Below are 17,615 nucleotides of genomic sequence, written 5' to 3' on the forward strand. Positions count from 1 at the left end.
CTAAACACCTAGAATTTGGATTGTTCTGGAATGTGGTATCAATTGGGGAAAACACTCAGGTAGAGAGAAGGGAAGGATGGCAATTCATTCCAAACAAAGTCCAGACTTGGAAGGGGAGGAGACTTTTTTTGGGAGTGTGTGGTGTATCGGGTCCACAGCTCACGTCAAAAAGGCCACTTTTTAAATAAATAATTGCCGCACTCGCAGCTTAGAGAGGGGGTGTGGTATGTGTGGCCGGAGTGGTTCCCGGGTGATGCGTGATGTGGACGGTCCTCACTAAAGTGCACAGGTGAGGAGTCGTCTGCATCTGTAATTCATGCCGGGAGCTGCTGATTACCACATCTGATCCACGTCCCCATAATAAACAGAAGCGCAAGGCGGATAGGAGGGAAGGAGAAACGATGAGAGAAGAGAGAAAAGTTAAGAGAGAAGGACGGAGGTTAAGAGAGAAGAGAAGTGCGGAGCATGGAGCGAACCCACATCGTCACCGGGTGCTTAATCATATTTTTAAGCAAGAATTGTCTGTATCCAAGTATTTAATGCACTTAATTCTTTAATAGTACACAGTCCAAAATGTTGACTCCTACACAGAAGGAGGGAAAATCATAGCAGTCAATTTTAGAAACTATTAAACAAGAGGATTAGCAGGAGGGGAATGCATTAATAACATGTACAGTATATCACAACAGCAGAGAGTATCCAATAAGTGAGTTTTCTCAGTAAAAATAAATTGGTGTATAAAACAGTTTACTTCATTAAACAGTCGATTGTGCTAATATCAGGGAGGTATAGCGCTGGTAAGACCGAAAGTGTGAAAGTGTTTATTAATCGAGAGGAGCACAAACAGTGTAGGTGGAGGCACAGAGCCTGACAGTAATAGAGGGGTGTAGAGTTAGGAAAACAGACAGTTAAAGTAAAGTTTAGTATCCTCAAGGAAAGAAAGATGTTACAGCAGACAGTGGAAAGGGAAAGGATTACAGCAGCTTGAAGGTATAACTAAACTGACATGTCCATTTTAATAAATTGTGTGTTTTTTTTTTAATTCAATAAAAATGGAGTTGAGCAATTTAATAGTCCAAATCCAGATATTGAAAATGACACCAGTACAATGTAAGTCCTGTTTGAAGGCCCAGGTGTCCTTTATGGAGATGGTTGCCCTCTGGATGCACTGGTAGGAGACCTCCCTGGATGGGTGGGCCAGTAGCCACCATCCATGTTAGAATAAATGAAATAACATAAGGGCAGGCTGTCAGTTCTGCCACCCAAATTTAAATAGTCAGGTGCCAGGATGAGAAGCAGAACTGAACCAACAAGGTGGTCTTCACTGAAGTTCTGCGTGTACCTTTAACCAGTCCAGGTAAGATTGAGAAGACTATAAGGTGAAACGTGATGCTCAAATCTTGGTGTGGGATAGAGGGAAAGGGATTTATGGGGCATCGGGACTCCTCCTGGAACAAATGGGACCTGTTGTGACGACGCCGGTTCCCTACAGACTCCCACTTTCCACATGGGAGTCTGCTGAACCAACACCGTTGATAGTTATGGCCGAGATAAGCTGACAAATGAGGACAATTCACTGATGAAGCCAGAGGAGGTTGGAAAAAGTGCTCAAGTGCTTTTATTAAAAACAAACCTCAAACAAGTCAGTGTCCAAAAGGAAAGTGCAGTGCTTCAAAATTCATAAATAAATCCAATAAAAAGTAGGAATAAAAATTCAGAGGTTAAAAATGCAGTCAACTCCTCCTGATTTCAGCAGCCATGAGCTCCTTTAGGCCGGCTCTCCTCCCTTCTTCCTTCGCGCTCACGTGGTCACACTTTGGAAGCCTAGGGAGGACACGTGCTTTGCTCGTCACACTCCACCCGAATGTTCAGTGAGGTGAACTACCCCTAGAACGACACTGCCAACGGCTCCTTTACGGGGCCCCAGCTCACACTGCGAGATCAACCGCCAATACTGCCTTTAACTCTCTCTTTCCTCCTCTCGCCTTTGATTTCCGCCCCTATCCTTGTGCCGACCCATATATAAGGTGGGCACTGCACCGTAATCACATGCCACAGGAAGCCAATGAAGCAATTGGGAACAATCACACCCACACATGCAGGTGCGACTCGCCCCAACTACCTCATTAACTGCCCACGGTCGTGCAAACGCACCCACAGAGAGCAGCACGGCTTTATGGGTTTACAACTGGCCTTTTATTTTTGAAGCCGTGGACCCGCTACACCAGACCTGTTCTGCTGTGACAGGTTACATTTGAGTAGAAGGGGCATCAAAATGTACACTGTGTACACAATTATTAGGCAAGTTGTATTTTTGAGGATTAATTTTAATATGGAACAAACACAGTGCTATCAGTCAATCCAAAATGTTAATAAACCTGAAACCTGAATGTTTCACAACGGAAATGTGAGTGTGAACATCATCAGGGGAATACATATGTGCGCACAATTATTAGGCAACTATTAGTGTGCAGATTTATTATGCAACTAAAGGAAAAATGAAAATTTTCCCATCTCACTTGTTTATTTTCATCTGTTATAGTGAGAATAATAAACAAACACCTCAAAATTTACAAATAAACATCTCTGACATTTCAAAAAAAATCAATCAGTCAATCAATGACCAATATAGCCACCCTTCTTTCCAATAACAGTCCTAAGCCTTTCCATTCATGGAGTCTGTCAGTTTCTTGATCTGTTGACGATCAGCTTTTTGTGGAGCAGTGACTACAGCCTCCCAGACACTCTTCAGAGAGGTGGATTGTTTTTCTCCCCCGTAAATCTAGCGTTTAAGAAGTGCCCACAAGTTCTCGATAGGGTTTAGGTCAGATGAGGAAGAGGGGCCATGTCATTATTCCTTCATCTTTAAGGCCTTTACTGGCTGGCCACGCAGTGAGAACTTCGATGCAAGTGATGGAGCATTGGCCTGCATAAAATCATGGTCTTTTCCTGTATCACTGTTTGAAGAAAGTGTCTTGAAAAACTGGCAGTAGGTTTGGGAGTTGATTTTGAGTTCATCTTCAATGCAAAAGGTCCAACTAGCTCATCTTTAAAAATACCAGCTCATACCAGTACCCCACCTCCACGTTGGTGTGGAGCTCTGTGCCCATTACTGATCCACAGGTCCATCCATCTGGTCCATCAAGAGTCACTCTCATCTCATCGGTCCATAAAACCTTTGAAAAAATCTGTCTTCAGATATTTCTTGGCCCAGTTTTGACGTTTCAACTTATGTTTCTTGTTCAGTGGTGGTTGGGTTTCAGCCCTCCTTACCTTGGCCATGTCTTTGAGCACTGAACACCTTGTACTTCTGGGCACTCCAGGTAGGTTGCAGCTCTGGAATATGAAAGTACTGGAGGATAATGGGTTCCTGGTAGCTTCACGTTTGATTCTTCTCAAATCTTTGGCAGCTAATTTGCGTCTTTTGTTCTCAACACGTTTCTTGCGACCCTGTTGACTATTTGCAACAAAATGTTTGATGGTTCTGTGATCACACACCAATATCTTAGCAATTCCAAAAGTGCTGCATCCCTCTGAAAGACTTTTTACAATTTTTGACTTTTCAGAGTCAGTTAAATCTCTTTTTTGGCCCATTTTGCCCGAGAAAAACTATCTGCCTAATAATTCTGCACACCTTGATATAGGGTGTTGATCTCCTTAGGCCACACCCTCCCTCATTACACAAATACACATCACCTGACGTGCTTAAATCCAATAAGCATTCAAGTTAATACAGCTTGGAGTTGGAATATACGCATAAAAATGATGATATGGTCAAAATACTCACTTGCCTAATAATTGTGCACACAGTGTATGGTGGAGATTTATGAGTGGAAGTAGGGGTGGGTATTGCAAAGGGAACTGAGAAAATACCAGAGTGTGAACTTCACATCAAGAACTGTTTTAGTGGTATGTGAACAATCAAGGAGGAGGTGGAGTGTATCAGGGGCAGTAAAAGAGAATTCAAATATACAGACAGTGAAATAGCACATGCTCTAAACTCTCATTTTTATGAAGTATCCACATGTGGGGAAGTAGATAACCATTACTGTCTGTCACAACAGGCATTACTTAGGAGGTGCTGAGTGATGTGGAAGTTCTAGAGGGAGATGAGCTGCTGTGGTTAAATAGGCTGAAATAACTAAAAAATATCCGGGAAGATAACATTTAGGAGGTTACTGAGTGCAGATATAAACCCTTGACTCACAGACATATACACTTGTGTGTTTGTGTGTATATATATATATATATATATATATATATATATATATATATCCATCCATCCATTTTCTAACCGACTGAATCCGAATACAGGGTCACGGGGGTCTGCTGGAGCCAATCCCAGCCAACACAGGGCACAAGGCAGGAACCAATCCTGGGCAGGGTGCCAACCCACCGCAACACACACACAAACACACCCACACACCAAGCACACACTAGGGCCAATTTAGAATCACCAATCCACCTAACCTGCATGTCTTTGGATTGTCGGCGGAAACCCACGCAGACACGGGGAGAACATGCAAACTCCACGCATGGAGGACCCGGGAAGCAAACCCGGGTCTCCTAACTCTGAGCAGCAGCGCTACCACTGCGCCACCGTGCTGCCCGTATATATATATTTATATTTATTTATATATATATATATATAGTGGAAATTATCCAAAGTAAAAGAAGAAACTCCACAAAAACAAAGTTGTGAAAGAAAAAGAAAGAAAAAGTTGTGAAATAAATGATCAAGAGTCCTGAAAGGTTACAGTTTGTGTTTATATATATATGGCGTTTATATGCAGAATTGTATTATGGGACAGGAACTAGTTGGCAGGAAGTGACACTGAATGCAGGAGATGGAAACAGCATCATCTAAATGGGACCGGAGGTGATGTCAGTTGAGAGGGCTGGATGTGACGTCATCTCGAGTTGCCGGAATTGACGTCATGGTGGCCATCTTGGAACCTGGAGGTAGAGGTAATTATTTTTCCTCGGTTTTTCTGTAGAGAGAAGAGAATCAGGTACCACATCACAACACCTTATCTTGCGATATTTCACTCACCTTTAGGCTTTTGACTGCCTCCTAATCACACATGTGTGACATATACATATGTACATATATATATATACACATACACACTCACTGACTCATCACTAATTCTCCAACCTCCCGTGTAGGTAGAAGGCTGAAATTTGGCAGGCTTATTCCTTACAGCTTACAAAAGTTAAGCCGGTTTCATTTCGAAATTCTACACATAACGGTCATAATGGTCGATAACAGTCGACAACGTCCGGCATGTTGAACTTTCTTATTTATGGCCCCATCTTCACGAAATTTGGTAGGTGGCTTCCCTGCGCTAATCGAAACCAATGTACGTACTTGTTTCGGTGGTATGACGCCACTATCAGCCGCCATATTGAACTTTCCAACGTCACTAATTCTCCAACTTCCCATGTAGGTAGAAGGCTGAAATCTGGTACTTACTTCGGTGGTATGATATCACTGTCGGCCGCCATATTGAACTTTTCAACGGTCTTTGTTACTTATGGACCCATCTTCAAGAAATTTGGTACACGGGTTCCCAACGCTAACTGAATCCTACTTACGTACATATATACGTCCATAGCCTGCAGCTCGGTCACCGTGTGAGGCGGCGTTGGGTCCCCCATCCCAACGCCTCCCACGTTGTTGGCTGCCTGCCTATATAAGGCCGTCCGTCGCTCCAGTCTCTACATTCCCTTCTTTGCTTCGCCACGGGATTCACGTCTCCCTGCTGATAACTACAGCCTTTTTGTTTAATCCATGGCTTCTCCGCTGTTTTATTGTTCATTTATTACGATTATAGTTATTGTGTAGGTATTTTAGGCTTACTTTACATTGTTCAGGTACCCATTTCCTTTATCATTCCAACCATACCCCCATTAACATGTCTATCGAGGTGATCACCATCGATCACAGAACTGTCACTTACCGAGTGGTTTCCATGCCCGGAGATGGCACCTACCTTTTCCATTCTCTTTGTTACATATTGCACGGCCATATCAGGCTCACTCTTGATATCCAGAGGAACATTGTGTCTTATGTATTGAATGACTGGGACAGGTTCAAGGTGTGGACTGATGACGTACAGGAGATAATTAGACTACACAGGAGCACTAGAAGAGTGAAATGCTTAAGCCCTTCACCTATGGATCTGCATGTGAGTTGATGGCTGCCGCTGAATTGTTCGGTTGTCAAGTGTACCGAAATGGCCAAATATTTTAAACCTTTAGACAACCGCCAATGCCTCTTAAACATCTTAGATTCACAGGTGACGATTTCAGTAGTGGACACTTTGATGTTTATGAATGTTTAAACTCTCAAAAGCTGGATGTGAAGTTATCAATGAAACTGATTGTGTGCTTACAACGCTTGACAGATGCGGAATGTCACTTCAACACAAGTCCTACAAATACTGTTGTAATTGAAACAAACCATGAAACTCAAACCGATTATGACAGCAGCAATCCAAGCTGTGAGAAAACAGTAAAAAGGAGGCGTGTCAGACGTCGTGGTACATTTTCTGATGCAGCTAGACGAAAACAACTTTGTGACGCTGCCGCCAAATTCTCGCAGAAAAATCCACAAGTTCATACACACGCTACCGCTAAATAGTCGCAGGCAAATCCACAACTTTATGCCGGGGAATGCCTGTTAAACATCTTAGATTCACGAGTACCGATTTGGGTAGTGAACACTTTGATGAATGAAACCTGTCATCTTTACAACGGTTGACAAACACGGAATATAACTTGAACACAACACGTCCTCCAAATACGAACCTGATTGAAAGAAATAATGATAATCAAATCCTTGATGACAGCAACACTCATAACAGTAACAAAACTTAATAAAGATCTCACTAAAGAAGTTAATGTATTGCTAACAAAACACAGTAGATGCTCCAAACTTGTCATAGATAAAACTCTTCTGAAAAGTGTCATTTTTTGATAGGCCTTTAATAAAGTTTACTCTTAATTTTCCAGGACAGTGGGTTGGCGCCTTGCCCAGGGTTTGTTTCCTGCCTTGCGCCCTGTGTTGGCTGGGATTGGCTCCAGCAGACCCCTGTGACCCTGTAGTTAGGATATAATGGGTTGAATAATGGATGGATGGATTGATATTTACAATTCTAACAGGCAAATAAATAAATTGCTTATATTATTGTCGAAAAATTAAAGCAAAAAGAAAACATTATAAAATTATAACCAGCGAAAGACATAAGGGTCATATCAATATTTTAACATATGACTTAGCTGTGTATTAAGAAGGCTGGCATATCAATTATTTACAAGATTTTAAAATATATATGTTACTGGCAATGTATGAAATGCAGCCATTGTATACAATGCCTGGCGTGTTTAGGCAAAGTATGAAATACCCAAATTATTTTAATATTATATATACTTTCCCTAGGCATTATATAGAATGACAAATGCCATTTAGGCAAAGTAGATAGATAGATAGGTAGATATGAAAGGCACTATATGATTCATAGATAGATAGATAGATAGATAGATATTTGTCTTTTGGCATTGCATAGAATGCCTAGGGAATGCGTGACATATTAATTGTTTCATACTTTGACATTCAATTTTCAGCATTCTATACAATGCCTGCATTTCATGCATTGCCGGTAACACATATATGAACAAATTTAACTCAATCCTCAAAGATACAAAAAGGGTGAGTTTTTTTTAAATACACATATGAGATAAACATTTACCTAAAACAAAAAAATATTTTACACAAAACTTCAGTAATTTTTTTTTAACCCATAACACCATGTTTATTATGATTAAAAGGTAAACCTGTGAATCTTTATATTATTTTTAAGCCAATTAATTGTAAGTAAAATCAAAACGTAGACGAATATTCCCAGACAAAAAATATGTAATCTGCAGTTCCAGTCTACAAAATGCGCAAATATTATCATCCATTCCAAAGTTTAATCTTATTAATTCTGTACCGGATAAATGAAATTAACGTGAGTTCCCTTAACTTTCCTATAAAATAGATTATTTTTATTTTTTTCGCTCTAATAAAATTATATTACACTTTAACTGAAGAAAAGGACGATGTTCAATTCATAATTAAATCAATCTTTCAAACTACTCCCACTTTACGAGGATTTTAAACAATTCCTAACCAGGTAGAACACAGCAGAGAGTACTGAATTGATCACAAGATTCTATAAGAGTGTGGAGTTCATGACTGCGCTGTGCGAGAGAGCAAGCTGCTGCGCGTGCACCAGGCAGGCAGCACGGAGCATGCGTGAAATCCAAAAGAGAAAAGGCAAGTATAGTTGCGCGAGCATAAAGACATTGGCAACAACTCGGACTTAACACGCTGGTGATAAATTTAAAGGCGCGCTGTATTCCACGGAATGTTCCTAAAACGTCGACCCCAAATCAGAATTTTCCCCTCCCCACACCACACCATCTCGAAGTAAGCGACCCATGCCATTCACAATAAACAATAGAAGCTACTCGCTGTAGACCCGAAAACGCTGTAAAGGCGGTCACAGCATTGCGCTCGTGTCATGTCGCGTCTATCGTCATCGCAGAAGACTTCCTACCCGCGACGGACTTTGTTTCAACTTCTGCTCTTTCGTGAAAGGAGTCTGACAACGACCGTCGGATTAAAATGGTGCCTGCGAACTCGGGGAGGTCTGTGCTGAAGCGTGAGTGCTCGTCATCCGCCTGCGACTTTGGAGAGGTAACCCCGCCCACTCACCCGCGCAGGCGTTCTGTTGTTTAATATTGAAACAGCCACAGCGGACGGCCTTGGCTGATATATAAAGCGCGTGTCTGCAGTTTCTGCAACAAAGCGGAGCAGAAGAAGAGAAAAGAGGGAAAAAGAGAAACAGAGTCGAGGAAAAATGTTGGCGAGCAACGGGAATATCGAACAGGGTGGGAGATAATGTTCCTTTTTTTTACACTGATGAGCGGATGTGAATAACGTATGAACTTGGAGTTTAGGGAACCAGCGCCGGTCACGTAGCCTAGAAAGAACATAGGTGGGAGCCAGGAGTGAAGAGAGTGGAGGGGCCAGGAATGCCGGGGAGGAATAATACATAAAAAGACCAATGTATGGAATCAGGAAAGAGAATAATTGTGAATGTCATGAAAACTGTGAGGGAGGTTGAGAAAAAAAAAGAGTTGCGGCGGACTGCTGAGATCCTAAAGTGTTAATGGTGACTGCACTGCGTCCAAGACAGTTAAGTAAAGGTGCAAGTGAACAGAAGACACGTGAGGAGTTTGGGTCGATCAAGGCAGAACTAACATTCATGGGGTCAGTTGACATGGTGGGAGTCATCGAACTGGTGGGTCAACAATAATAAGCACAGAACAGTCAGTTTATGAATTGCTAGCCGTTTCTCCATTATGACAGACCATCCATCCATCCATCCACCCTCTTCTGCTTATCCGAGGTCGGGTCGCGGGGGCAGCAGCTTGAGCAGAGAGGCCCAGACTTCCCTCTCCCCGGCCACTTCTTCTAGCTCTTTTGGGAGAATCCCAAGGCGTTCCCAGGCCAGCCGGGAGACATAGTCCCTCCAGCGTGTCCTGGGTCTTCCCCGGGGCCTCCTTCTGGTTGGACCTGCCGGGAACACCTCACCAGGGAGGCGTCCAGGAGGCATCCTGATCAGATGCCTGAGCCACCTCATCTGACTCCTCTCGATGTGGAGGAGCAGTGGCTCTACTCTGAGCCCCTCCTGGATGACTGAGCTTCTCACATTATGTAGAGCCTGCATCACTGCGGACGCAGCACCGATCTGCCTGCCAATCTCCCACTCCATTCTTCCCTCACTTGTGAACAAGACCCCGAGATACTTGAACTCCTCCACTTGGGGCAGGATCTCGCTCCCAACCCTGAGAGGGCACTCCACCCTTTTCCGGCTGAGGACCATCTCGGATTTGGAGGTGCTGATTCTCATCCCAGCCGCTTCACACTCAGCTGCAACCGATCCAGAGAGCTGAAGATCACGGCCTGATGAAGCAAACAGGACAACATCATCTGCAAAAAGCAGTGACCCAATCCTGAGTCCACAAAACCAGACCCCTTCAACACCCTGGCTGCGCCTTGGAATTCTGTCCATAAAAGTTATGAACAGAATCGGTGACAAAGGGCAGCCCTGGCGAGTCCAACTCTCACTGGAAGCGGGCTCGACTTACTGCGGCAATGCGGACCAAGCTCTGACACGGTTGTACAGAGACCGAACAGCTCTTATCAGGGGTCCGGTACCCCATATTCCCGGAGCACCCCCCACAGGATTCCCCGAGGGACACGGTTGAATGCCTTTTCCAAGTCCACAAAACACATGTAGACCGGTCGGGCAAACTCCCATGCACCCTCAGGACTCTGCTAAGGGTGAAGAGCTGGTCCACTGTTCCGACCAGGGCGAAAACCCACACTGTTCCTCCTGAATCCGAGGTTCGACTATCCGACGGACCCTCCTCTCCAGAACCCCTGAATAGACTTTTCCAGGGAGGCTGAGGAGTGTGATCCCTCTATAGTTGGAACACTCCCTCTGGTCCCCCTTCTTAAAGAGGAGGACCACCACCCCGGTCTGCCAATCCAGAGGCACTGTCCCCAATGTCCATACGATGTCAACCAAGACAGTCCTACTACATCCAGAGCCTTGAGGAACTCGGTATCTCATCCACCCCGGGGCCCTGCCACCAAGGAGTTTTTGACCACCTCGGTGACTTCAGTCCCAGAGATGGGAGAGCCCACCTCAGAGTCCCCAGGCTCTGCTTCCTCATGGAAGGCATGTTGGTGGGATTGAGGAGGTCTTCAAGTACTCCCCACCGACCCTAGCGTCCGAGGTCAGCAGCGCACCATCCCCACCATATCGGTGTTGACACTGCACTGCTTCCCCTCCTGAGGCGCGGACGGTGGACCAGAATCTCCTCGAAGCCGTCCGAAAGTGTTCTCCATGGCCTCTCTAAACTCCTCCCATGCCCGAGTTTTGCCTCAGCAACAACGAAGCAGCGTTCGCTTGGCCTGCGGTACCTATCAGCTGCCTCCAGAGACCCACAGGACAAAAGTCCTATAGGACTCCTTCTTCAGCTTGGCGGCATCCCTCACCGCCAGTGTCCACCAGCGGGTTCGGGGATTACCGCCACGACAGGCACCGACCACCTTGCGGCCACAGCTCCGGTCAGCCCCCTCAACAATAGAGGCACGGAACATGGCCCATTCGGACTCAATGTCCCCACCTCCCTCGGGGCGTGGTTGAAGTTCTGCGGAGGTGGGAGTTGAAGCTACTTCTGACAGGGGACTCTGCTAGCCGTTCCCAGCAGACCCTCACAACACGTTTGGGCCTACCAGGTCTGACCGGCATCTTCCCCCACCATTGAAGCCAACTCACCACCAGGTGGTGATCAGTTGACAGCTCCGCCCTCTCTTCACCCGAGTGTCCAAGACATATGGCCGCAAGTCCGACGACACAACCACAAAGTCGATCATCGACCTGAGGCCTAGGGTGTCCTGGTGCCAAGTGCACATATGAACACCCTTATGCTTGAACATGGTGTTCGTTATGGACAATCCGTGACGAGCACAGAAGTCCAATAACAAAACACTGCTCGGGTTCAGATCGGGGGGCCATTCCTCCCAATCACGCCCTTCCAGGTCTCACTGTCATTGCCCGTGAGCATTGAAGTCTCCCAGCAAACGAGGGAATCCCAGAAGGTATGCACTCTAGCACTCCCTCCAGAGACTCCAAAAAGGGTGGATACTCCAAACTGCTGTTCGGCGCATATGCACAAACAACAGTCAGGACCCGTCCTCCCACCTGAAGGCGCTTTATGACAGATGCTTTATTCAATTCAGGGTTACAGTCGAAAATGAGAAGCATTGAGTTCAAAGCAGGAACCAACCTTTGAACAACAACAACATTTATTTATATAGCACGTTTTCATACAAAAAACTAGCTCAAAGTGCTTTACATAATGAAGAAATATAAAAGACAAAATAAGAAATTAAAATAACATTAGTTAACATAGAAAAAGAGTGAGGTCCGATGGCTAGGGAGGACAAAAAAGAGAAAAAAAATAATAAAATCTACAGGGGTTCCAGGCCATAAGACCGCTCAGTCCCCTTTGGGCATTCTACCTAACATAAATGAAACAGTCCTCTTTGTAGTTAGGGTTCTCACGGAGTCACTTGATGTTGATGGTCATACAGACTTCTGGCTTTTAATCCATCCATCATTGTTGGAACATCACAGTGCTTTGAGTAGATGCGCCACCACCAAAAGGATACCGAAAAAGGAAACAGAAGATAGAGTTGGGGTCAGTACAGATTTCAGAGTCACCATGAATAGTTATTATGATGAATTGAACATTCAGGATTAAGTTAAAATGAAGTTATAAAAAGGCCATGTTAAAGTAATGTGTTTTCAGCAGTGTTTTAAAGTGCTCTACTGTATCAGCCTGGCGAATTCCTATTGGCAGGCTATTCCAGATTTTAGGTGCATAACAGCAGAAGGCCGCCTCACCACTTCTTTTAAGTTTTGTTCTTGGAATTCTAAGGAGACACTCATTTGAGGATCTGAGGTTACGATTTGGAATATAAGGTGTCAGACATTCCGATATATAAGATGGGGCGAGATTATTTAAGGCTTTATAAACCATAAGCAGAATTTTAAAGTCAATCCTGAATGACACAGGTAACCAGTGTAGTGACATCAAAACTGGAGAAATGTGTTCAGATTTTCTTTTCCTAGTTCGGATTCTAGCAGCTGCATTCTGCACTCGTTGCAAACGATTTATGTCTTTTTGGGTAGTCCTGAGAGGAGTGCGTTACAGTAATCTAGTCGACTGAAAACAAGCGTGTGAACTAATTTCTCAGCATCTTTCAGTGATATAAGAGGTCTAACTTTACTTATGTTTCTTAAGTGAAAAAATGCTGTCCTAGTGATCTGATTAATATGTGATTTAAAATTCAGATTACAGTCAACAATCACCCTTAAGCTTTTTACCTCCGTCTTGACTTTTAATCCTAATGTATCCAGTTTATTTCTAATAGCCTCATTGTATCCATTATTGCTGATCACTAAGATTTCAGTTTTCTCTTTATTTAACTTGAGAAAGTTACTATTCATCCATTCTGAGATACAAGTCAGACATTGTGTTAGTGAATCAAAGAATCAGGGTTATCAGGTGCTATTGATAAGTACAGCTGTGTGTCATCAGCATAGCTGTGGTAGCTCACGTTGTGCCCTGAGATAATCTGACCTAACGGAAGCATGTAGATTGAGAAGAGCAGCGGACCCAGGATAGAGCCTTGTGGAACACCATATTGGATATCATGTGTCTTCGAGTTGTAATTCCCACAACTAACAAAATATTTTCTCCCTGTCAGGTAGGATTCAAACCAATTTAAGACACTGCCAGAGGCCCACCCATTGACTAAGGCGATTTCTAAGAATGTTGTGATCAATGGTGTCAAATGCAGCACTCAGATCTAAGAGGATGAGAACAGATAAATGGCCTCTGTCTGCATTTCCCCTAAGTCATTTACTACTTTAACGAGTGCAGTTTCTGTGCTGTGATTTGTTCTAAAACCGACTGAAATTTATCAAGAATAGCATGTTTATTGAGGTGGTCATTTAACTGCATAATGACTGCCTTCTCTAGAACTTTACTTAAGAAGGCAGGTTAGAGATGGGTCTAAAATTTTCAAGAGCTGAGGGTCAAGATTATGTTTCTTAAGTAGGGGTTTAACTACAGCAGTCTTAAGACAGTCTGGGAAGACCCCGTATCTAATGACAATTTACTATGTCAAGAACATTATCAATTAGCACCCGATACTTCTTTGAAAAATTTGTTGGTATCGGGTCAGGGCGCTGGTGGAGGTTTTAATTGAGAATTTATTTTTGTAAATCAGGTAAATCTATCCTAGTGAAAGAGTTTAATTTGTTTATAACAGGATGCTGGGGTTTAGGAGGATCCTTAGTGTTGGGGAGATATACTATGTTATTTCTAATATCATTAATTTTTTGATTGAAAAATACAGCAATAGCCTCACAGGTTTTACTGGAAGTACTTAGGAGGCATTCCTTTGAGTTACCTGGGTTTAGTAGGCGATCAATTGTAGAAAATAAGACTCTGGGATTACTAGCATTGTTATTTATAATCTTGGAGAAATAGCAGCGCCTCTCAAGACGGACAGTGTTATTGTATTCTGTTTATTTTGACTTTTAATATTTCGTGGTGGATAGTAAGTTTACTCTTCCTCCATTGACGCTCAGCTCTCCGGCATGTTCTTTTTAAATCAGACACTCTTTGGGTCTTCCATGGTATAACAATGCTAGAAGATTTTTTAACTGTCTTTTCAGGTGCAACTATGTCAACAGCAGCTCTCACTTTAGTATTAAATCTTTCCACCTTACTATTTACATTATCCTCGCTATTATAGCTGGCACTATAAACGGACTGATTGCTTAAAATGTTTGTAAGTTTTAAAGCTGCTGCCGAGTCAAAGAAGCGTTTTTTAACAATATGCTTCTCATGGGTGTTTTCTATCATTATTTCTGTACTAAAAGAAAATCCGAACACATTACTCCAGTTTTGACATCACTACACTGGTTACCTGTGTCATTCAGGATTGACTTTAAAATTCTGCTTATGGTTTATAAAGCCTTAAATAATCTCGCCCCATCTTATATATCGGAATGTCTGACACCTTATATTCCAAATCGTAACCTCAGATCCTCAAATGAGTGTCTCCTTAGAATTCCAAGAACTAAACTTAAAAGAAGTGGTGAGGCGGGTGGCCTTCTGCTGTTAGGCACCTAAAATCTGGAATAGCCTGCTAATAGGAATTCGCCAGGCTGATACGGTGGAGCACTTTAAAAAAACTGCTGAAAACACATTACTTTAACACGGCTTTCTCATAATTTCACTGTAATCAAAATCCTGATACTCTGTATCTTCAACTCATTATCATAACTATTCATGGTGGCTCTAAAATCTGTATTAACCCCTACTCTCTCTTCTGTTTCCTTTTCTGCTTGCGCCACCACCATCTACTCAAAGCACCATGATGTTCCAACAATGATGGATGGATTAAAATCCAGAAGTCCGTATGACCATCAAGTGACTCTGTGAGATCCCTAACTACAAAGATTTCATTTCATTTATGTTAGGTTGAATGCCCAGAGGGGACTGGGTGGTCCCGAGGCCTGGAACCCCTGCAGATTTTGTTTTTTTTTTTTCTCCAGCCGTCTGGAGATTTTTTTTTTTTGTTTTTCTGTCCACCCTGGCCATCAGACCTTACTCCATTTCTATGTTAACTAATGTTGTCTTTCTTTAGCTTCTTATTTTGTCTTTTATTTGTCTTTTCTTGCACTTTGAGCTACTTTTTGTTTGAAAATGTGCTATATAAATAAAATGTTGTTGTTGAGATACAGAGTAAAGAAGAGGAGTGAGGAGAGGAGTCCTTTTATTATGGAGCAGTGGGCAGGCGGAAGAGCCGCCTTACATTATCGAGCACATGTCACAGTCAGAGTCTCTTTAAAATGATGATCTTAGCTTCGGTTAAATTCAGTTTTTGAATCTTTCACTCTGTGGTGGGATGGCGCCCTGCCTGGAGTTTGTTTCCTGCCTTGCACCCTGTGTTAGCTGGGATTGGCTCTAGCAGACCCTCGTGATAATGGATGGATGGAATCTTTCACTGTTGCATTTGGGTCAGCTTTGACACTTTATTATTAGTGTAAAACATTTCATAGTGATAAAAAAATAATAATTTTTCCCCTTTTCAGGTCCTGGACTTTCTCTTGATCAGTCGAACTTTGTCTCCATATCAAATTGGTTTTCCCATCAAATCTTCCAAGACCTTATTAGGCTTACCTGGATTGTTCCTAGTATTTCAGATCTCTCATGTTTAGTTGGTAGTGTTTTAATGTTTAGTTAACCCAGAAATGTGGTCAAGATATTGTTGATGATTTTATAAAGTAATTTTATTCGTTTTAATTTTGACAGATTAAAAGAGCCTCCTTCCCAGCTCTCATAGCCATGCAGTGAGTTGTCTAATGGCCTCCAGGCCAGAGGCTGTCCATGTGAGAAGGGAATTTTTAGAAGAGAAGAGCAGACACTTGAGGGGGAGAGGGAAGAGTTTCACACAGAGCATGGGCACAGCCAAAGAGTTTGACATGGATGAAAAACTGGCACGTGTTAAACAAGACAACACAGAGTGGAGCACACCAGATGCTTTGTGTGTGAAGACAGAGGATTGTCAGCGGGGCATTTCCATTTTTAAGGAAGAGGAGTTTGAGGGGGAAATTATTCAGGTTAAAGTCGAGGACTCAGAAGATCTGTCAGTTAGTCCTGAACTGCAAAAGCAGGATGCGGAGAATATCTTCAAGCAAGACATTTGTGGAGAATCTCATTCCGGTTTACAGCCCCCATTCACTCCTACGGGACAACTGAAAGCCCAGCAGAAGTCCAGGGAAATGAAATCGGAGTTTGTTGAATTTGAAGAGAAAACCACTGAAGGAAACGTGAAGGAAGCAGAAGCGGAGACGTCATCTGTGAGTGTGGGAAGTAAGTAATGGGATTAGCCATAGGAGAAAACCGCAAACATTTACAGGTTCTACCTGTGCTTGGTTTGGTGTTTTTAGGAGGTGAGAAGGGGAGTGGGATACGCAAAGGTGCAGAATGACTAACGAGAGTTGAAGTAACAGCTCAAAAAATCGTAAAGGTTTGTGCCAACTCCAGAAAACTGCAAGTGTCCAGCACATGATTTTCACACATAAAGCTGCGAATTTAGCACTGAAATATGACCAGTTTAATTTCTAAAGAGATAAAGTAGTCAAATCTTCTTTAAAAAACATCTATATTATATTCAAATGTGCTCCAATTAGAGGACATACATGCTCAAAAATCGTTCTATTCATGCTGCAAAATCTACTGATGAGTGAATTTGGTCCGACAGCTTCTGTCATTTCCTAAAGTTGTGCCCAGGGTCATTCAGATGGAGTGACTTGTGTGTCGTGTCTACTTTGTCACCCAGACAGAGCTTTACTGTGAAAGTGGATTTATTAAACACAGCACCGACCTTACGCTGATTATTATACTGTATAAAATACACCTACTGAATATGTGGGGAAAGTTCAGTGATTTGGTGGGCACTTAGGACTAATACATAAGTCAGTCAGTCATTATCCAATCCTAACTACAGGTTCACGGGGGTCTGCTGGAGCCAATCCCAGCCAACACAAGGCAGAAAACAAACCCTGGGCAGGGCGCCAGCCCACCACAGGGCACACACACACACACACACACGGGAGAATTTCGGATCGCCAATGTGCCTAACCTGCATGTCTTTGGACTGTGGGAGGAAACCCACGCAGACACGGGGAGAAAATGCAAACTTCACGCAGGGAGGACCCGGGAAGCGAGGCAAAAGTGCTACCACAGCACCACTGTGCCACCCTAATACATAAGTAACATCCCATAATATTCTCAAACACTCTTAATCTGCTTCATAGTCATGCGTAGAGGTGGAGCAACAACATCAGACAGCAGGCCTATAGGGTGTGGGTGCTGTGGCGGTGCGGGTCCTTGCTCCATGGCTC

The 17,615-nt window shown here is 43.3% G+C and overlaps 1 protein-coding gene across 1 annotated transcript in view; it reads left to right on the plus strand.

Moving 5' to 3' along the window:
* The first annotated feature begins 8,783 nt into the window (after positions 1-8,783).
* LOC120528896 (zinc finger protein 2-like) overlaps positions 8,784-17,615 on the plus strand; it is a 63,548-nt gene continuing 54,716 nt past the window's right edge. Inside the window, exons 1-2 of the mRNA XM_039752972.1 lie at positions 8,784-8,940; positions 16,021-16,581. Of these exons, the coding sequence (XP_039608906.1) occupies positions 16,071-16,581 (511 nt within the window). The 5' untranslated portion in view covers positions 8,784-8,940; positions 16,021-16,070. The remainder of the gene's footprint in view (positions 8,941-16,020; positions 16,582-17,615) is intronic.

This window comes from Polypterus senegalus, chromosome 4, assembly GCF_016835505.1.
Source record: "Polypterus senegalus isolate Bchr_013 chromosome 4, ASM1683550v1, whole genome shotgun sequence".
Classification (NCBI taxonomy): domain Eukaryota; kingdom Metazoa; phylum Chordata; class Cladistia; order Polypteriformes; family Polypteridae; genus Polypterus; species Polypterus senegalus.